The sequence below is a fragment of the Balaenoptera acutorostrata genome, chromosome 6 (assembly GCF_949987535.1).
Source record: "Balaenoptera acutorostrata chromosome 6, mBalAcu1.1, whole genome shotgun sequence".
NCBI classification, from domain to species: domain Eukaryota; kingdom Metazoa; phylum Chordata; class Mammalia; order Artiodactyla; family Balaenopteridae; genus Balaenoptera; species Balaenoptera acutorostrata.
The window spans coordinates 88,385,830-88,405,942 of NC_080069.1; the positions used below are offsets into that span (position 1 = coordinate 88,385,830).

General features: G+C 55.2%; 1 protein-coding gene across 2 annotated transcripts in view; it reads right to left on the bottom strand.

Annotated features, from left to right (window-relative positions):
• Positions 1 to 973: 973 nt before the first annotated feature.
• Positions 974 to 20,113, bottom strand: part of TLN1 (talin 1) — a 31,622-nt gene continuing 12,482 nt past the window's right edge. For both annotated transcript variants that reach the window (XM_057548077.1, XM_057548076.1), the window contains exons 17-57: positions 19,974 to 20,072; positions 18,791 to 18,958; positions 18,311 to 18,605; positions 17,585 to 17,751; positions 16,617 to 16,745; positions 16,338 to 16,454; positions 16,121 to 16,234; positions 15,782 to 15,916; positions 15,491 to 15,619; positions 15,211 to 15,313; positions 14,865 to 15,073; positions 14,401 to 14,520; positions 13,998 to 14,195; positions 13,667 to 13,806; positions 13,388 to 13,481; positions 13,197 to 13,286; positions 12,960 to 13,082; positions 11,534 to 11,677; positions 10,885 to 11,046; positions 10,506 to 10,646; positions 10,231 to 10,412; positions 9,898 to 10,030; positions 9,581 to 9,682; positions 9,325 to 9,495; positions 9,090 to 9,239; positions 8,881 to 8,982; positions 8,682 to 8,801; positions 7,784 to 7,930; positions 7,447 to 7,613; positions 7,155 to 7,338; positions 6,939 to 7,064; positions 6,719 to 6,835; positions 3,875 to 4,060; positions 3,626 to 3,733; positions 2,993 to 3,098; positions 2,669 to 2,793; positions 2,441 to 2,566; positions 2,245 to 2,307; positions 1,952 to 2,134; positions 1,673 to 1,801; positions 974 to 1,543 (exon numbers count right to left, since the gene is read on the bottom strand). In XM_057548077.1, the coding sequence (XP_057404060.1) occupies positions 1,418 to 1,543; positions 1,673 to 1,801; positions 1,952 to 2,134; positions 2,245 to 2,307; positions 2,441 to 2,566; positions 2,669 to 2,793; positions 2,993 to 3,098; positions 3,626 to 3,733; positions 3,875 to 4,060; positions 6,719 to 6,835; positions 6,939 to 7,064; positions 7,155 to 7,338; positions 7,447 to 7,613; positions 7,784 to 7,930; positions 8,682 to 8,801; positions 8,881 to 8,982; positions 9,090 to 9,239; positions 9,325 to 9,495; positions 9,581 to 9,682; positions 9,898 to 10,030; positions 10,231 to 10,412; positions 10,506 to 10,646; positions 10,885 to 11,046; positions 11,534 to 11,677; positions 12,960 to 13,082; positions 13,197 to 13,286; positions 13,388 to 13,481; positions 13,667 to 13,806; positions 13,998 to 14,195; positions 14,401 to 14,520; positions 14,865 to 15,073; positions 15,211 to 15,313; positions 15,491 to 15,619; positions 15,782 to 15,916; positions 16,121 to 16,234; positions 16,338 to 16,454; positions 16,617 to 16,745; positions 17,585 to 17,751; positions 18,311 to 18,605; positions 18,791 to 18,958; positions 19,974 to 20,072 (5,730 nt within the window). In that variant the 3' untranslated portion in view covers positions 974 to 1,417. The remainder of the gene's footprint in view (positions 1,544 to 1,672; positions 1,802 to 1,951; positions 2,135 to 2,244; positions 2,308 to 2,440; positions 2,567 to 2,668; positions 2,794 to 2,992; positions 3,099 to 3,625; positions 3,734 to 3,874; positions 4,061 to 6,718; positions 6,836 to 6,938; positions 7,065 to 7,154; positions 7,339 to 7,446; positions 7,614 to 7,783; positions 7,931 to 8,681; positions 8,802 to 8,880; positions 8,983 to 9,089; positions 9,240 to 9,324; positions 9,496 to 9,580; positions 9,683 to 9,897; positions 10,031 to 10,230; positions 10,413 to 10,505; positions 10,647 to 10,884; positions 11,047 to 11,533; positions 11,678 to 12,959; positions 13,083 to 13,196; positions 13,287 to 13,387; positions 13,482 to 13,666; positions 13,807 to 13,997; positions 14,196 to 14,400; positions 14,521 to 14,864; positions 15,074 to 15,210; positions 15,314 to 15,490; positions 15,620 to 15,781; positions 15,917 to 16,120; positions 16,235 to 16,337; positions 16,455 to 16,616; positions 16,746 to 17,584; positions 17,752 to 18,310; positions 18,606 to 18,790; positions 18,959 to 19,973; positions 20,073 to 20,113) is intronic.

Here is a 20,113-nt window from a genome sequence, read left to right on the forward strand (position 1 = left end):
GAGGACAAACTCATTCTGTCTACTTTAAACTTACTCTAATGGGATAGGAGTAGATGTCATGGCTTCAAGGAAGTGACAGGAGGTGACAAGAGTAGCAGCAGATGGGCAGTAATTGTGTTCTGCTTGGACGGAGAAGCAAGGAAATAACACTGGGCAGCAAGGCTGGTTAAAGAATCATGCATGAAAATAGCGGCAGATCTGAGAGGACTGCCAGGTGGTCCATGCAGCGTGGGCAGCGTGGGCGGATGTGGAAGCACACAGCACCCACCTCCCTGACCGCTTCCCTCCACTCAACCTACAGGTTAGCAGGGCAGCTGGAACAGGGCTGCCAGCACCCGCCTGGCCACTAGGGGAGCTCTGGTCTCTGATTATGCGGCCTCACACTTGGGTCCGGCTTTATCAGTTACTTTTCTTCTAGCGCTATTCTAGGCAGCAGAGGCCTGGGAGGGCCTGGAAGTGCCCAACCCAGTCAACAGTTGAGCCTACCTGAGGCAGCCTCAGGTTGGATTTTTTGCTTGTTAACTGCCTCAACCAAATCTGTGGCCACAGTTCTCTTAGGCCCAGACACTTGTATCCATAGGCTTACTGTTTTCAGCAAAGCTGCTTTATGAAAATTCGGATTTGGCTAGGGACTGGATTTGTTCACATACTCTGAGCAGTGATGAAGCACAGAGTGTCCCTTGCAGCCACATAGAGCAGCGGCAGCTGCTGTCCCAGCAACAGAAGAATGAGACTTGGTGAGGAGCAGGCGCTGGCCAGTGAGCTAGGGGACAACAGGAGTGCGACTCCTCGGGGACAGCTTCCTGACTAGGATGACTTCAGGGATCTGCGTGCAAGTAGGAGGAAGGGGCCTCGGGGCAGACTGCCGGTCTGCCCCCACTCCATTTCTGAGACAGATCAAGTGGGTACAGAACTGAATCCCACTCTCTCTGCCCTGCCCTGGGGGAACCTCCTCATGAAGCCAGGCAGAGGCTGCAGGCAGAATCACCTTTATTGGAGCATGACCTGTTGGGGGCTTGCACCCTCACGGCCCCCACAGGTAGCTGTGGGTGGGGCTCGCCAATATCAAAAAGGAGGAGAAGAGCGGGGGCTGTGGGGACTGGCTGGAAGCTGCTGGCGGGGTGCAGCGGGCTGGGGCCCTGGCAGGTTCAGACTGAGGTACAGCAGCGTTAATAATACTCTCGGAGCGTTAATACTCTGGGGAGGGGCAGGCACTTAGGGGGCCCTAGGGCATGAAGGCACTTGGATCCGGGAAGGGACAGGGGATGTGCAGTGGGACTGGGCAGGGCCAGGCCCGGGGTTTGGCAGGCACTTCGGGCAGTGCTGGGGTGGCAGGCTGGGCCCGACAGCCCAGAAGGCTTTGGTGGTGGCAGGCACAGTCTCTGGGCTAGGTCTGCGTCGAACAGAAGCGGCCGCCCTAGTGCTCATCTCGAAGCTCTGAAGGCAGGAACTTGTACTGCTGTTGCCGGATCTGTGCCAGCTTCTTCCGCGCCTCTTCCAGCTCTCGTTCCTTCCGAAGCATCTCTTCCTGGGCGGCAATGATCTGAGGGATGGAGATCAGGGACTCGGGTCAGTGCGTGTGTGCGTTAGGGTTTAGGGTAGTTGGGACCGGCACGGGCACTGGGACCGCCCTGCTGACGGTGTCCCTCAGAGTGTCTGGGACAGAGCTTACCTGGGCAATGCCCCCGACCATCTTCTCCTTCACCACCACTGTCTCGTTCTCCTGCTCTTCAAAGGCTGCAGCCTTCTGTGCCGCCTTCACCAGGTTATCCGAGGCTCGTTTCACCGCATTGCCGGCAGCCTGGGTAGAGAGAAGGCAGCACGAGTTGAGAACTCAGGTAGGGTCCCAGCTGAGAGAGTCCCTCAACTCCCTCACAGAAAGCATGCCTTGGGGGTGACAGTTTAAAGCAGCACAGCTCAAGGTACAATGGGATGGGTCAAGGTTCCTCACCTGAAGCCGTTTCATTGCCTCAGAGTCCTGGTCAGCCTTGACCTTGCAGGCCACGAGGAGCTGGGCTGTGGAGGCAGCGACCTGCTTGGCTGATGAGATGAGCTTCTCCTGGCTGGCGTGGCCTTGGACAGCTGCATTGGCTGCCTCACACAGATTGTTGGTGGCTGCAGCCACCATCCGCGCCTGAAACAGGGAGATTAGATTACAATACGCCTCTTGCCCTGGTCCATCCCCTCTCCAGCCTTCTCAAGTCTCTGAAGCTCAGAGGGATGTAGGGGGAGTTATACACTCACGGCAGAAATGAGGCCCTGGGACCACTGCCCATCATCCAGTGCATTGGCTGGAATGGCGCCCACCTGTGGAGGAAGGCGGGAGCCTGCTTAGACCTGTGCTCTCCGCAGGTCCTAAGAGCCCCCCGGCTACAATGCAGGCAGGTATGGACGGCAAAGCTGCTGCTGTCCCCTTTCTGCTGGCTATCCGAGTCCTTACCTTCCCTTGGGCCACCAGTTCCCTCTGGGCAGCGGATGCAGCCTTCACCAGGGCACTGGTGGCTGCTGCGATGGACTTGGCAGCTTCCAGTATCTGCTCCTCGAAGTTCAAGGACTCGTCCGCCTCCTGCAAAGACCAGACGAAGGTTGCAGAGAGAGATGCAAAGTAAGAGGGGGCTGAAGGTGCTGATGTTCTGAGGGTAGGGAAGAGGGAGGGAGCAGGACTGACCTTGGGTTTGGCCCGGGGCTTCAGCTGCTCCAGCTTTTTGGCTGCAGCCTCAATGGCAGCTGCAGCTCCCAGGAGCTCATTCTCAGCAATGACTGTGGGGTCCTCTGGGTCCACCCATTCTGTTCCTGGTGGGACGAAATGGGAAAGGAAGAGGCTAAGGCAGAGCAGGGAGGTCAGGAGCACTGGGCAGCACGGTTACTAGCACCGGGGCCTTGGCATCTGTGAGGACCATGGGCAGAGGCCACCTCCGAGCAGACTACCGGAAGTAGAGGTCTCCCCGGGACAAGGGTCTCCCTTCCCTCCCTGCCCCTGGTCGCCCCTCACCCTTCATGGCCTCAGCAGCCTGGATGAGCTCAGTGACTGAACCAGCCACACGCTTTGAGTGCCCCGTCAACTGCTGCTTCAGTTCTGGGCTGGGCTTCTGCAGGGTCTGGGGAAGACGGGGGCAGGGAGCAGGGAACATCAGATCTTAGCTTCTACCTTGACCTTTGAAAAAGGGCAGATCAAAACCCTCCCCACCCCGCCCCCATTCCTAGACCGCTCCACACCACAGCCTCAAACACCACACAGCCTATCCAGGTGGACTCCAGGCATCACACGGCACACGTGGTGAAGACAGTGGGGCTGTGTGTCACTCACCGGCTGACAAGGAACAAGGAGAATGATGAAATGAGAAGAAAGAAGAGATGATGAGGTAGAGGAGGAGAAGGTCAGGTGGGGAGAGAGGAGAAAACAAAAAGAGGAAGAGGTGAGTGGGAGAACCAAAGATGCTAAGACTGATGGGGCCCCGGTGGAAAGGAGACTTGGAAATAAGAACAGATTTGGGGAAGAGATGGTAGGGTTGGGGCGGGGGGGGGAGATTGGAACAAAAAATTAGAGAGCGGGGTCTGAGGCCTGTGGGAAGGGAACTGTGTGTTCAGGGAGGCTGGTGTGAGGCGCAGACAACTCCCGCCTTACCAGCAGCACGTGGTCCAGCAGTTCCAGGTAGCCATTGGCACATTCCCGGCCATAGTGCAGGGCTCGAAGCCGCACATCAGGGGCCACTTCTGGGTGGTAGGCTGCTTCCTATACCACCGGGTAATATGTTAGCTTTAGGATCCTTTGGGAGCTCCCAGTCCCCCAAGTCCCTACAGTTTCTCCCTACCATGTTCTGCCCTAAAGCTGCCTCACTGCCTCAAACTTCTGCCTCACCACCAGGATGTCTACCTTGCAAGCCCGAAGCATATCTGCGATTGCACGGCGACTTAGATTGGCTGTGGCAATGACATCCTCCTGGCGACAGGAGTTCCCAGCGGCAACAGCCTTGGCTGTTGCCATGGTGATACCCTTGGTCATGCGGATGAAATCTTCTGGGGTAGAGGTCTTGGCAGGTGGCTCTGGGGAACAGAAGACCTGTTGGGGGTAGAACAAGAAGAAAAATTCCACAGTGAGTGAGGCTGTAAGCGCAGCAGTCATGTGATTGGTTTATCCATCCATGTGTTCACTCAACAAGCATTCACTGAATATTTATCATAGGTCAAGTGCTTGGAGACTTTCACACATTCACAGCTAATATAATAGAAGGCAGCTGGTCGTCATTTCTGACTGAAGTGATCAGGGAGAATTTATCTGTTTGAAATTAAAGAAGTACCTCTGAGCTGGGTTTTCATTCGTAAACTAAAGAGAAGCCTTGACAGGGTGAGTGGTGAAGGTGGGCAAGGAGCTGGGTCTTAAGAAATATAGATAACAGGAGGGCATTTTAGGTAAGTGGTAGAGCATGAATAACCAGGACGTCAAGTGGGAGAGTATCAAGGAATGTTCTAGAATACACAGATGGAGGAGAAAAGATTGTTGGGGTCTTGAATATCAGAATAAGGAAGTTAGAATTTCACATAATATGTAAAAGTCATAAAAATATTTTGATGTATGTGTTCATCCAACAAATTACTAAAGATCAGCTAGGTGGCAGATTCTGTGTGAGGTGCTAGGAATGCAATGGGGGATAAGGTAGACAAGGTCCTTGTTCTCGTGGAGCTTACATTCTGGTTTTGGATACAGATTATACACAGGTAAACGAGCAGAGAAACTAGACTGTGAAGGAAAAAAAGAGGGTGCTGTGATGAGAAAGAAAAAGGAAGTCCTTTTTCAGAAAGGTGGTCAGGGAAGGCCTCAGAAGGAGGGGATGTTTAAGCTGAAGCCTAAAGGAGTAGAAGGAACCAGATGTTCAAAAAGCTGGAAGAGAGCAAGAGCAAGGGCCTGCAGTGGGTGGAGCTGAGAATGCAGTGGGCCTGGGGCCTGGAAGGGGAGGAGAGCAGGGGCCCTGGGGCCTGGGAGGCAATGGTAAGGAGAGTGGATTTTACCACAGATGCCAGGGCAGTCACTAAAGGGTTGTAAGCACTGAAGTGACATAACCTGATGTATATTTTTAAAAGATTATTCTGGGAATTCCCTGGCGGTCCAGTGGTTAGGACTTAGCGCTTCCACTGCCGTGGCCCCAGGTTCAATCCCTGGTCGGGGAGCTAAGATCCCACAAGCTGCACGGCATGGCCTAAAAAAAAAAAAGATTATTCTGGCCACCGTGTAGAGAGGATGGACTGGAGGGGGTGAGTGGAGTGAGGAAGCAGGGAGATTAGACAGATGCTATCACATCAACACAGCTAAGGACCGATGATGGTTTGGACAAGGTGGTGGTAGCAGAGACGGGGCAAAGGGAAAATGAGATCTATCTGGAGGGAGCACTAAAAGAACTGCTGATGGGCTCAGATGTAGGGAACGAGAGAAAGATGTTAAAGCTGGGTTTCTGTCTTTAGGAACTGAGTGACTAAGAGGTGCCGTTTACTGACATGGGAAAGATGAGGGAATGGTCAGGTTTGGGAAGCAGGAAGTTAGGAATTTCAATTTAGCCATCTCTAAGGAGAGGTGAAAACAGAAGATGAGAAAGACGAATTTAGAAGTTAGAAAGATGAGGGACTTCCCTGGTGGTCCAGTGGTTAAGAATCCGCCTTCCAACGCAGGGGACGCGGGTTTGAGCCCTGGTCAGGGAACTAAGATCCCACATGCTGTGGGGCAACTAAACCCGCGCGCCACAACTTACAGAGAGCCCATGTGCTCTGGAGCCCGCAACGAAAGATCCTGCATGCCTCAACTAAGACCCAACGCAGCCAAATAAATACATATTAAAAAAAAAAAAAAAAAGCTTAGAAAGATGAGTAGGAAAGATGAAAGTGATGGAGACTGAAGGCAGGGACACCAGGTAGAAAACTGGCACAGCAGTCAAAGTGAGGGAGAACGCTGCCAGTGGGCTTGGAGAGGAGGGATGAAAGGAAAAGAGAACAGAGGAGGGTGGCTGGCAGGACCTGGCGATGGCCTGGATATGGTGAGTAAGGCAGTGAAGTCAAAGACGACTGAGAGGGAACCTTCAGGACCGGGAGCCTGTTACCATCATTAGTGGGAAGCAGCACGTCAGGAAGAACAGCTGGTTGGGAGGCACTGCATCTCGGTGCTGATGTCAAACAGGCAGTTGAAAATAACTCAACTCAGAATTGGAATTCAACTTGTTAGAGAATGATAAAGAGAGTGGTTAAACTTGCCAAAAAGAGGATAGAGTAAGAGGGCGACGTGTGCAGTTCTGGGAAGGCCTCTACGTTTACTAGGTTGAAGGTGATTCAATGACGACTATAGAAGAGACGTGGGAGGCAAGAGAAAAGCCAGTGTCAAGAAGGCCAAAGGAAGAAAGGCTTTCAAAGAGAGGCTTGCTAAGGGAGTCAACTGCTTTGGAAATGTCTGAAGAAGATGAAGGCCAAGAAGCGGCCACTGCATGTGGCAACTAAGAGGCCACTGGTGACCAGAGAAAGTGGGGGGATGAAAGGGAGGTGTCAAATGCTAGGGCGGAAATGGGTGAGGAAGGGGAAGACACGAGTGCAGCTTGTGTAAGAAGTCTGGCAACGAGCAGGAGACTGTGTATCTACATCTGTGTGTGTGTGTGTGTGTGCGCGCGCGCGGCGCAAGTTCACTATCTATCACGACCCTGCTCTCCGACCCAAGTCCCCGATGCCCCAGACTTGCACTCACTGCCAGTTCCTGCCGTATGTGCTCAGTGGTTGCCTCCAAGGCCCGTGTGCCTTTGGTGGCCTCATCCTCCACAGCTTTCACAGTCTTAAGCAGTGATGTCACATTGGTCACCATCACCTGGGGGCATCAGAGGAGGGAGGGAAGGAGGGATCATTTTAAGGAACAGGAGGAAGCACAATGATCTGCTCCCTCCCCGGAAGCAGCTCTCATTTCCTCCGACCTTGGCAGAGTTCTTGAGCTGCCACACGGCAGGGTCATCCCCAACTTTGCCAGCTGCAGCCTTTGTTGCACTGATGAGGTCTCCCAGGGCCTTGGCCACATCTTTCACTGCGTTGATCAGCACCACCTGTGTGGGAGAGCAGAGGCTCTGGTCTGTGGGAGGAAAAGGGGGAACAGGAAGTGGTTCTGGCCAGAATTAGGGGTGTGAGTTGGATACCTGCGTCTCTGGGTCCTCGGCTCCCAGGCTGGCTGCACCCAGCTTGACCACATCAGCGAGGCGGGTGATGGTGGCCACAGAGGACTGGGCAGCCTGTGCCAACTTCTCCTGGCTCCCAGCTGCATTCTGCACCAGGACCTTGGTGTCCTCCACCAGCACCTTTGCAGTCTTCAGAATGCCCTCTCTGGGGGAGGGTCCGGCCTAGTCAGCTCTTCTCAGGCCTCCCCCGGCCCCTCCAGCCTCTGTGGCCCAAACCCCACCCTGCCTCCATGAGGCCCAGTGCCCTCCTCACCGGTGGTCAGCGAAAGTTTCAGCGCCCTCTCGATTGAGTGTGCCAGCGGTAGCGAACATGATGGTGGTGTCGAGGTCAGCAATGATGCCGGACACAGCACTGGCTGCCGTGATGCAGGCCTGGGTGCCACGATTCCCGGCCTGGAGCGCAGCCAGCACGTGGGAGACCTGGGGGAGGAGAGTCATGTGGCGACTGTGGCCGGTGCCCCGTGAACGGGAAAGGTCACCGGTGTCTGAGAGAAGGGACAGAGGAGAGGGCTGGGAAGGCTGGAGGAGGATGGGAAAGGCTGCAGGGTTGGGGAGGCTGGCCCTCAGTCCGTGGGGATGAGCTCGGTCACCTTCTCAGAGACTCTCCGGGCACACTCTATGAGCTCCTTCTTGGTGTAGGCGTCACTGGGGCTGCACTGCAGGGCGCCTGCCTTGGTGACCAGAGCAGCACAGCCGTGTCCCAGTTCCTGAACCCGGTGCTTGATGTGGGCACCTATCTGTGAGCAGATGGAAAAGGGAGATGGATTTTACAAGAGGCGCTCAGGTACGTCCAGTGCGCTCAGAGGAGTCACTAAGGACCTAAGAAACCATGCACTGCAGACTGAGGTAGTGAGAAAAGCGCCTAGCACAGGCTTGTCCTGTTTCATAGCCTTTAGTCAGGAGGTCACCTCCCACACATGGAAAATACTGGCTTGTGGGCACCAGCTGTGAGGACCTTGTTAAGCACAGTGAGGAGGAGGGAAGAAGCACTTCATGCTGGGGTATCTGAATCAGAGGCCATGGCTTACAATTTGGCCTGTGTGCGGTTGTGGAGGGGTTTGGGGTTGGGGATTAGGTGTGTCATGCTAAGATACAATTACTTGCTTTCTTGGAAAGCCAGGAGCTTAGGGAAGGAAGCGCTTCAGGGCTTTACAACACGGAAGAACTAGGAAGGGAATACAGGCTTGCAGCACAGCAGAAAAGCAGCCACAGGCCCAGAGGAGGGTCAGCAGAGAAACAGCGGCAGACCAGGAAAGCTCTAGATCCTGGGCTGTCTCCTTCATGCCTGTGACCAAAGGCTTTGATGCTGTCCCTATGCAGAGCCCTGATCACTCTTTCGTGGAGTGGCCCTGAGGAGTTCTCCTTTCTATGAAAGATCAGAGGGGGCGAGGGTGGGACAGCCCCAGAGGCTGACATGATGGGACAAGGGGCATGCCTCTGGGGTTTTCTGTGAGGCGCTGGGGAAGGTCACAACTGCCTCCACGTTACCTCTTCATTTTCAGCAGCCACAGCTGCAGGCTTGGCCTGTGAGGCCAGACGGCCATAGTCACTGGTCAGCTGGTTAGCGAGAGGGCCCAGCTCCTCAGGGCTGGTGTTTGACTTCGTTACCTGGAGACAGTGGAAGAAGTGAAGTTATGTCCAAACTCAACTTTCCAAGAGCAGTCCTCTTATTCTCTCCCAAACTCACCATCTCCTGAACGGTGACAGCAATGGCCTTGGCTGTCCGCACCATAGTTGTCTGGTAATCCACGAAGGAACCTTCTGGTTCACCCATTGGTCCTTCATCTAGCTAAGGGGAGAGAAAGGGGGAAGGGGAAAGATTGTTGGTCTCTGCCACTGGGCTCAGGGACCCTGGTCCACAGTAGGCTCTGTCCATGGGCACCCCAAGACTCCAACCTGGTTGATGGCCTGGGTGATGGAGTCCACCATGCCGCCGACAACCCCGGCAGCACTGGCTGCCTCGTTGAGGGTGGCTGTCAGGTCCTCCACGGCCTCTGTCATCATCTGTACAGCCTCCTCCAGGGCTTCCTGGGTGTGAGCTGCTTGCTGTGGGACAGAGTGAGTGAGCTGGGGCCCAGCTGTTCCTGCTTCTCTTACTATAGAAGCAGCCTCTCAACCCGGCCCTCAGTACCTTGGGGTTACCACCAGCCTCCTTGGCCGTGTACAGCAACTGCAGGGCAGACTCAGCCAAGGTTTTGGTCTGGTCCAGGAGTGCCATCTGCTGAGGGTGACTCAGGGTCTTGGAGGCAGCACCCACTGCAGCCAAGGTGAGTGGCTCAAAGTACTGGGCCATCTGGGACACCTGAGGCAAGGGATTGGAATGGGTCAGCCGGGCCAGGTACCCTTGTTTACCCTATCCTGGTCTCCCCACGTGTCTCTCCAGGTACCTTGTGTCCCAGCTGGGAGGCTTCCGCCCGGGCAGCACTGGCCAGTGGCTCAATAAGATGGGAGATCTCCTGCACTGCAGTGAGCATCTGGGTATGCAAGGCCTGGGGAGGAAGTGAACTTTAGCTCTGACTGTGACCTGCAAAGGGACCCTCTAGTTGCACAGGACCCCACTCTTCCTTCCACATCCAACAACTAACCCCCTTGGCATGTTCCATACCCTCGATGTTTCTATGAAGCCCATTCCCAGATCCCCCATCTTCCTCAAGCCTGCCATAGCTCCTCCCAGGCGGTTTCATAGAACCGCCTTCCCCCTTACCTCTTGAGAGATTCCCTCACGGGGAGCAAGCTGCTGGCTGATTGCGGCAAGGGAAGCCTGGTCTAGGTCCCGCAGACAGCTGTTCAGAGCTGCAATGGCCGCCTCACACTCCAGTTGCCCTGGAGCCTTGTCCCTGCAGACACATCACAGGCTCCAACACCAAGAACGTCCCTTTAACATAAGGCTAGCCTGCCTTTCCCTGTATCCCCCAAATCTTGGACAACAGGTGTCCTCCAACACCATCCCATCTCATTGCACCTAAGTGCCCACCCCTCCATTCTGTCACAACGTATATCCCCCAGTCACACCGGTTCTCCAGCCCGCCCCCTGTACCTCATGCTTGTAATGAGCTTCTTGATGGAGTCTGAGACAGTACGGGAGTGGCTAGCCAGCACCGACCAGCGCGGGGGGTCCCGGGGATTGACTGCCAAGGCCCGGGCTGTCTGGATTAGGCCCCCAGCACTCTCCAACATTGTCTTGGCAGAGATCACAATGGGCTCCATGGCAGCCCGGCCCTGGGGAGAGGGGAAGCAGGGAGGTGAATCTCAAGACTCCTGGGAAGATGAGGCAGCAGACGGCCCATCCGTTCTGCCTTCACCCGGCCTCACCTCGGGGCTGATCTGGGCGGGAACGCTGGAGAACTCAGGGTTGGACGCAAAGGCACTCAGATTGTCCACAGCCTCCAGCAGCGGGGCCGTTGCTGCTCGGCACTGTGCACGGTTCTCCTCTGTGAAGGCCCCGTCCAGCGCCTGGAGAGGGAGTGATGGGGAGGCCCTCAGGACGGACTGTAGACAAAGGCAGTGCAGCCCAGGTCTCCCTCCTGAGCTTAAAGGGTGTGGGGAGAGGCTGGTGATGACCAGCGTGGATAGGAAAGGCCTTGGGCTCAGGCAGGTGGGATTTGGTAGAAAGCCTCAGGGAATGACAGGGGGTCAGGGGAGAGAAAACTGGATAGGTCAGGGAGAGGCTGAGAATTCAAACACCGGGAACCTTGATGGTCTTGACAAGATTGGCCGTGCTGTTGGCCACCTCCTTGGCCGATTGTACGAACTGGCGCTTGGCGGTAGGATTGGCAGTCCGGGCAGAAGCCAGGCGGCAACTGTTACACAGTGCAGACGTGTGTTTGGCCACAATGGTGGCTGCAGAGAGCACCTGAGGAGACAGAAACGTGCAAGAGCCACGATGAGGGCAGGAGGGAAGTATCCACTCCAGGGAGCAGCCCCTTTAGCTTGGGGGATGTATAGCCATACCCTTGGAAGTCTAATTAGGAAAGACAAAGTCACCTGAAAAGTCCAGATCTGGGAGACAGAGAGATACCCAAAGATGAGCATGAGCAGGGTGTGGGGGAAAGGAAGATGAAAAGCCAACACACTAATGGAGAAATAGTAACAGGCTCTGTAGGAGAGTGAGCTCAAACATCCATAAAGAGGTGGTGAACTTGGCAGTAACTGAAGGAACAATGAGAAGCACGGCCGGAGAAGACAATGACCCAGAGATGCTGTGGGTGGGAGGTCAGAGCTGGGGCCCCAACCTCTCCTTCCCCACGTGTCCTGCATCTCCCTCTCCCCCCAGGGGCTGGTCTGTCCTGGCTCAGCAGCCTTTCCCAGGCTTGTCCGTGGTGCCTGTCCCTTTGACTTACCTGGGCCTGGGTGCAGCCAGGCTCTCCCAAACTCTGACAGGCCATCTGAATTGCCTGGTTTGCTCGGGCAAACTGCGTGGGCTCTACCAGCCCTTGCTGTCCAGCTTGGCTATTGGGGTCAGAGACGCCAACCAGATATGCAGCCTGGGGAGAGAGAAGAGGTGGGGTGAGGAATAAGGAATATTCCTTAGGTGGGACTCGAATAGCGATAGTGGGGACAAAGGGGAGCAGGGGTAAGTTTAGTGGCCAGGGTTCTATGTGAGTGGAGGTATTAGCTACAGTTACACTATAAGAGGGAAAAAAACCTCTCCTGTTTTGTTAAATTTGTTCAAACATTTCAGAAGATTAAAAAAGTACAAAAAAAAAAGGAAAGACACGCAATAAGGTTTTTATTAAAATTCTATGTGTATGTGTTTGTATGCTGGGTCTTAAGGTGAAAAGTACTGCTTACTGTAAGTGGCAGTAAAAAAAAGTTTGAAAGCCACATACACACACACACAAAACCTCTTTTAGAGATAGTTGTAAAACTACAGAGGGTGTTAGGCTAATTAACACTTACGATACCTCCAAGCTTCAGAGATTTGGAAAGAGGGAAGGGATGGGTATAATGGTTGCCAAAATCTGTTTTTGCTTGGAAGACCATCATAAGGTTTGATTCTTACTTCACCCAACACATGGTAGCTTTGCTCTTTCCTCTTCATGCTTTTCCAGAAATAAGTCAAACCATATACAGCAGGCCACCCAACAGAACAGGACACAGGGAGGTAGGGAGATTGAAGGAGCAGGATGATAGGCCTTCAGGGAAACAGTCTGAGATGATGAGCTCTCAAGCCAGTTTGTTTTAAGGATTCATATATGAAAGCAAAATACTCTGAGCTAATAGGTCGTTTTACACTTCATAATGTAGAAAAGGCAAAGTTAAGTGGTGACGCAAGTAACTGGAAATTTAATCCCTGGTACTATTCTAATAAGGTAACAATTATGTGGGAACTTTCCAGGTGGTCCAGTGGTTAAGACTTCCACTGCAGGAAGCCCAGGTTCGATCCCTGGTCAGGGAACTAAGATCCCACATGCCCTGCGGCACACCCCCCTCCTCCGCGCCCCCCGCCAAAGTAATAATTATGTGAAAATAATTTGCATATGCTAATCAGCATATACCAAGAAAGCTGGGTCTGGAAACAGCCCAATGATTGGACAGTGTAACCATAACTCAAAGCACCAGGGCTCAGGAGTGACAGTGATCAGAATTGCTGGTGTTCTATGATTGCTGACAAATATCTCTACTTTAGGAGGGGGAAAGATCCCCAGTTTCCATACAGTTGGCTTTGCAAGCATAACTTTTTGACTTATCTGCAAGTGTGTCAGGCTGCGAGGAGGTGGGGTAGGGAAAGCAGGGGCATTCCAGGGACCATCTCAGGAGAATAACCTGTGCAGCTGCCTCGGTGAAGCCGCAGAGGGCCTTGGAGGCTGTGGCAATGGCCTCCCCAAACTCTGGCAGGTTTCCGTTCTTGGCATTTTGGGAGATGCCAGTCATGGCCTCACCCAGTACCTGAGGAACAGAGTGTGTCAGGAGAGTCAGAGCCTGTCCTCAGAGGGATAGAGCAGCCCCCGGTTAGTTCCATCTTCCTGTCCCCTGCCCTCCTGGGTTCCTGGGTGCACTTACCTTTGAGTTTTCCATGACACTGTCCAGGCAGCCAAAGTAGGACATGTCATTGATGGGCTGGACCGGGTTCTCTAGGAGTTCCCGGACCGTCTGTAGAGGGGGAGGGTGAAGTGAGATCCAAGACGCCCCCTCACCCTCCAACCAAGAACCCTTTCCTCAACCTCAACCCCATTTAGCCTGACAGAGCCCACCTCCAATTCCCGCAGGGCATTGTCACACTCTTTCTGGCCTGGCGCCTGCTGGGTGCACATGGTGATGAGCTGGTTGATGCTGTCCGTTACTGCCCTGCGAGGAAGAGAAAGTCAAGTGAATGGGTGCAAAGGTCATCATTTCTGCATCCTGTACGTGGAGGAAGTCTCTAGCCATTTCTCTTTTGCCTGGAACAACTCCTAAGCCAGGGACTTCTCATGAGATGTCCCCTCCCCAGTCTCTTCAACATTCTAGGGCTGGGCTTCCCAGCTCCTACGTACCGGGCAGCTGCAGCCAGCTGACTCTTGAGGTTGGGGGCTGCAGGGTCTGTGGACAGGGCTTTGGCGGCCAGAAGAAGTTTGCTTGAAGACATGGAGATGCCCTTCAAGTTGGACACAACCTGGGCGCGGTCCTCCTGGCTCTGTTGAAGGCAAGAAGGTCAACACATTGTCCAGTCCTTTCTTATCTGTCTCTAAAAGGGATCTTCTGTCCCAGACACTCAAGTACTGCTAGAGACTGGGGAGGGGAGTGAGCCAGGAGCAGGTGAGGACTCCGTGGTCACAGAGATGCCTCTGTTCTAACCCTTGAACAGGACCCAGTGCCTCTTCGTACCGGAGCCTGGCCTGCCATCTCCACACCAGCCTCCAGGAAGGTGCTGAAGTCCTGTCCGAATCGACCTGAGGCTCGAGCCAGGTCCTGAGGGGTTCCCCGAGAGGCCTGCACCAGTTCTGTGGCTGCCTGATTTAGCCCAGCAGCGGCTTCATTCAGCCGGCTCTGAGCTTCTTGAAAAGTCCCGGTGCTGGGGGGAAGCTGCAGGGTCAGAGACAAAATCAGGTGCAAGAATGGGAAATGACGTGAGGGAGAGTCTGGTAAAGGAGCGCTGAGAGGTGGGCACAGAGCCTGGGGGCAATGAAGGGGGATACATCTGGGGAGTCAGGGTCAAGGAGAGGTCCAGAGGTAGAAGCTTGGAGTCCTTCATCCTCCCTGTGTTCCCCCCACACCCCTGTCCTCCTACCGAGTCACTCAGGAGTCTCTTGCTGGCATCTCCCACTGCTCTCAGGGCATTGTCCACATCTCGCTGACCAGGCAGGCAGCTGACGCAGCGGTTCAGGGCCTGGGTCACTGCTTTAGCCACCTGAGGTGGGAAAGGAGACAGGGGTTGCCAAAATGGAAACAACTGGGAGATCCCCTCCTCCACCCACGGGAGACTCTGAAAGTGAAAGCAGAAAGGGGGTGTTTTAGCTGAACAGACTAGGGTATCACGTTAGGATATCAACTGATGGTGACCAAACTTCCCCAAATGTGGCTTTCAGCTAGGCCCCTGCCTCAGTCTAGCTAAGATACTTCTACTAAGACTGAGAAGGAAGGGAGGAATCCAGAGAGGAGCTGCGGTGTCGATGAGACTCTTCCCCCGTCAGGGTAGGCCTTCTGATGGGATCTGGGGGAGAGGGAGGGAGTGGCCCTGTCCCAATACCTGACCTGCGCAAGCCGCTGCTGGCTCTCAGGGTCCCCTGGATGGCCAGCTGCCTTCTTCGCCTCCTCGATGAGGCTGCTGGCCTTGTCCAGTACATCACTGGCTGTGTCAAGCACAATGGCTTGCACCGCAGGATCTGATGTCAGGGCAGCTACGCCCCTGGCGGCTTGGGCCAGTGACCGCAGCCCACCTGCCACATCCCGAGCTGCGATACCTGGGGAAACAAGGAGAGAGGAAGGAGGGGAAAAGGCACCTTCACTGCCAGGCCCTGATGCCGGTGGCTTCCTCCGTCCAACTCCCATTCCCCTGTCCTCCTCACCACATGCCCCATTCCCAGCCCTGTCCACGTACCTGCGTAATTCTCATTGCCCTGGGCAACCTCCCCCAGCAGCTGGGCGATGGCGGAGCTCACTGCTTTGGTGCTGTTGCCCAGGTCCTGGGCACACTTCTCCATCTAGGGATGAAGGGGGAGATTCAGGGGATCAGGTGCAGGAGGAACGGGGAAGAGGGAACCTGAGAAGCTAATCGGGGACAGCTGGCAGTTTGAATGAAGGTTCTGGGCAGCTCTGGGGCACGGGTGAGAAGGAAGACCTCAGGGTTTGAGTAAGAATGAGGTCTTTCGAATACCTACCGTCTCCCCAGGTAAGGGCTTAAGCTTGCCATCTCGAGCTGCTGCCTTCACTTCCTGCAGATCTCTCTCTAGATTCTGTACCACACTCAGAGCAGAATCCATCTCCAGAGGCCCACATGCTTCCTGAGCCTACAAAGATACGGGGGGCGGGGGGGTTGAGGTGTAGGAGGTACACTGCGTCTCCCTCACACCTCAGGTCACACAATTACCCATTTTAGCATATTCTGAACAGATTCTCCATCATCCTAGGACTCCCCCCTCATCTTCCAAACAGAGAGCCAGCTCCTATACCTTCTGGGCAGCGGTACGGAGTTCAGCCAGTGCGGTGCCAAGGTTTTTAGCACACTGACTCAGCTGCATGGCCGATGCCTGGTCCTGAACTGTTGGCACTGAGGCCTTCGCGGCTGCCACCATCTTCCCACCTGGCTGTTGGGGAACAGGTGGGCAGATGAAGTGTACCATACGCCCTCTGGGCTTGGGTACAGGGACTGATGACGGTCAGGATGTGGTGAGCACTGGGGCTCAGTACTGGGAGAGAGGCTATTGGCAGAGATTGAAATTGATTAAATATAAGGTCTTATTGAGGAGTGGGAAGGGTCTGGTCTGAGTGGTGAGCGGAAGGTGCCTTGCCTGCAGGAAGCTCTGGCTGGCAGCGATGAGGGCTAGCTGCGCACTGGGACTGTCAGGCTGGGCTTGGCTCCCTCGGACGCCCTGCACCAGCAGTGGAATCTGCTCTGCCACAGCCTGTAGGTGAAAATGTCATCAGAGTCACCTCTCCACAAGCTGGGGGAAAAGTCCCCCATCTCCCACGCCTCCTCCCGCCCCCAGGCGCTTCCTGGCGTCTCACCTTGCAGCTCTGCATCAGCTGTGGCTGGGGGCCGGCAGAGGCCTTGGGGGTGGAGGCTGCATGTTGGGCCGCAGCAATGGTCTGTGTAGCTGAGGCTGCAGCCTGCTTGGCTGCGTGCTTTAAGGACAGAATAGTGAGGACGAGGCCCAGACATTCCTATACCCTGTCCCTGGCTTACCCTGCCCGTGCTATCCCCCAAGGAAACATCAGCGTCCCCGCACATCCCTCCCAGTTTCACTCCTCCCACAGCACCTACACTGGCTTGGTTCCCAGCCTCACCTCCAGGCGCTGCACCAGCTTTTTCTTGATGGCGTTCTGTGCGGCTGCGTTGGTCGCCATGCGGAGACCTTCAGCTGCCTCCCGCAGCCGCTGCTGCTGCTCCTCACTGTCAGGGTGGGCGGCTGCCCCCTGAGAAGTGGCCAGGGGACAGTTACCACCCTGCGTCCCTGTGGACCCGAAATAAGCTCTTCCCTGACCCCTCCAAACTCAGAGGTATTTTCCTGAAGTCATTTCTAACCATCCCCACTGAAAGGTAATCATAGTTGAGACGAGCTACCTCAGGCAGGCAAAAGGGGAGCCTAAAGGGGCTCTGGCTTCCGTCTGGGATGCTGAAATCCCTTCCTTAGGTAGAATTGTTTCTGCTTCCCCTCTCTGGGGAAGCGGCCGTATTTCTTCCCCCCCTCCCCACAAAATACCACTAGCAAATGGGGGTGAGCAGGGCTCTCTGGGACAAGAAGGATGCAGTTTAGAGCAGGGATCTCAGGGATACCAAAGCAGGGGCCCTGGTTACTCCTGCAAAATGAAGAGCCCCAGAGCCCAGGGAGCCTGGGAATCTATTGGCTTCTTCCTGACAGTCCTCTGCGCCCTTGTGTCCCTGTGTCCCACTGCCTTGTCTTTCTCTGTGCTGCCAGCAGCGGATCCCCTGGGACTGAATGCCCGCGTGCATTCACAGGAGACCAGGAAGCAGAGACAGGTGGTGGCAGCAAAGTAGGAACCGCAGGCCTTGGACTTCGAGTAAGAAAAAGGGTACAGTTTCCTGTCAGTCAGCAAGGACTCTGGGAGTCACACTGGCTGGAAGCCTGGCGCCATCCACTCACCGCCTAGGGGTGTATTTATTTCCTCAGGGCTCCTGTTATTTGTTCTCTTGTATCTTCTACTTTTCTCCTCCCATAAATGAGGGTGACTATCTGGACCCTTCTACTTCCCTACAGGGCCCAGTCTGGGGGTCTGCACAGAAGGCTCTCTACCTTGGCAGCCTCCACCATCTTGGCTGTGGCATCGGCCAGGATCTTAGCGGCGCTTAAGAGCTTGCGGGAATTCTCCAGATCACTCTCCCCCTCGGCATCCGCCTTGATGGCATTGACCAAGTCAGAGGTGGCTTGGGCTAGGATGCGGGCCTGTCGCACCATCTCACCTGAGAGCGAAGGCACAGTCAGCGAAGGGAGCCAGAGACACTGAGAGGGTGTCGTGGTGGAGGAAAGTGGTGCAGACAAGGTAGGTAGGGCTTTTAGGGACAGTAAGGAGACACAAAAGTTCTTGAAGTGATTTCCCTGGAGTTACTGTTTCCTGGGTTTAGGATCTTGCAAAGGAACGGATTTCCTGGTGCATTTTGATGGGGGGAGGGGCAGGGGGGCAGTCTCCAATGGGTATTTTCCACAGGTAGTCTTGAGAGGATGAGACTCCTTGTGAAGGATTTTGGGGGTTAGGGAGTAGAATGGGGATGCTATCTCTTAATACCATTTTCCATCTATCTTTGTGTATACTTTGGTATGTTCTTTAAATACACCAAGGAAGGCAGAGCAGATATCATATTCCTGCTTTACAGATGGGGAACTGGAGATTTCAGAGATTAAACACCCAGCCCACGGTGCTGAGTCCTTGGTGGGGGGGGGGTGATGGGTCTACAAGGGAATTTCCAGTGGACTCGGGGAACCTCACTGGGATTCTCTGTCTTCCCAGGGGGCTGTCCTTACCAGCATCACCCATGGAGCTAAAGATGTTCTCGGTGACAGTGAGGATGGTGTCAGTGGCCTGGTCATAGCGGCCAGCAGGCCCAGCCCCTGTGGCGTGGGCCCTCACGTGCTGCAGCAGCTCATTCAGGGCCTGGGTGACAGCTGTAGCCGCTGCTCCCACTCCCCGCAATAGCTGCCCGTCCTCTGTGGCGGCCTGGGAGGTGGACACACAGCCCTCCACGGCTTTGGCCACTAGCCGTCCGGCCTCCACCAGCTGCTCTTGGCAGACAGGGGAGCTGATAGTAGGAGCCACCACCTGTGGGCACAGTGAGTGTCAGAGATGGAGAGGAGGGAAAGGGGTCGTGAGGTAGGGGTGTCTGTGGTGTTCACAAGTTATTAGGTTGCGTAGTGAGGCCTTGGGGGCCAAAGAGATAAAATGAGAGGCTCTGTGTGTGGTAGCATCACCCCTAGGCACAGGCTGCAGCAACCTTCGGGGCTCACCTTGGTACAGGCCACCAGCTGGGAGGTGGACAGGGCACACTGTGTTGCTGCAGCAATAACCTGGGTCTGAAGCCCCGAGTCCTCTGTTCGCTGGGCCACACTCTTGGCCTTGAGGACCAAGGCAGCTGCAGCACTTGCCACGGCCTTGGCTAGTTGCATGAGCACCTCCTGTGAGAAAATGGCAGTCAGCACGGCCTGAGATCCAGCTTGGGATCCACGGACCCTTCTCAGAGGCATAAGCTGTTTCATTAGTCCCACCGACTCCAATCACAGAACAGTGTGTGCAGAAGCAACCAGAACCTACCCCAAGCCCCTGCCTCGAGCACCAAGTGGGACAGAACCCCCACCAAGGAACAAACCCACACCGAGAGAAAGTGTCTACACCAAAGGGAGAAACGCATGAGGCGGATACACTCGGACGGCAATGGGGAGGGAGGGTGGGCCGCACTGTTACAATGGGGTGGAGGGAGGGGTCCCTCCCACCCGCAGCGTCTTTTCTCCATTTCTTCTCAATCTTGGTTGGAAGCAGTCACCCTGGAGTCTTGGGAACAAGTCCCTGTACTACCCTTCGGACCCCATTTTCTCAAGTCCTGCCTGTGCCGTGCCTCCCCAGCTCCCGTCATGTTCTGCTCCCCCAGGAGGCCAGGGGAGGGGGCAGAGCGAGTGTATGCGGCTCAGAGAGGACAAAGCTGGGAAGGCCCAGGCCAGAGGCCGTTACCGTGGGGGGATCGGGGGGAGATGGAACCCCAGCCCCTCTGGGCGCACAGATCTGCATGGGAAATCCAGGATGACAAGTCAGCTGAGGAGATGGGCATGGGGTGGGAAGGGGGAGCGAGAGGACAGCATCCTCCGGGTGTGTGGTCTAAAGGACTGGAAGTGGGGCTTCAAGATGCCCTCAAGTTGGGGTGAGGGCTACATATGGGGAAGACCGGGAAAGATGACAGGCGGCCAAAAACATATCACCAATAAGGGCCAAGGGTGAACTAACAGGTTAAGTTTGGATTCAGGGGTTCTGAATTCTTATCCCCAAAAAAGGGACTGGGGGTTCCCAGGGTCATCCCTGGAAACAGAGGTTCAGGTTGGCTCTGAGGGGTCAATTTACGGTAGCAGGACTGGAGCTGGATTCAGGACCAGAGGTTGCCTCCTAGAAGCTGGGGTTCTGGGGCTTGGGTAAGTCACCAACCTGGAAGTGGGGGTCAGTATCACTTTCCCCAATTTGCTGCAACAGCTCCCCACTGGCCTGGCCCACGTTCCCAGCTGCTTGCAGCAGGTTCTGACGGGGCTGTGGAGAGTGAACACCGGTCAGAAGCTGCCTAATCCCTG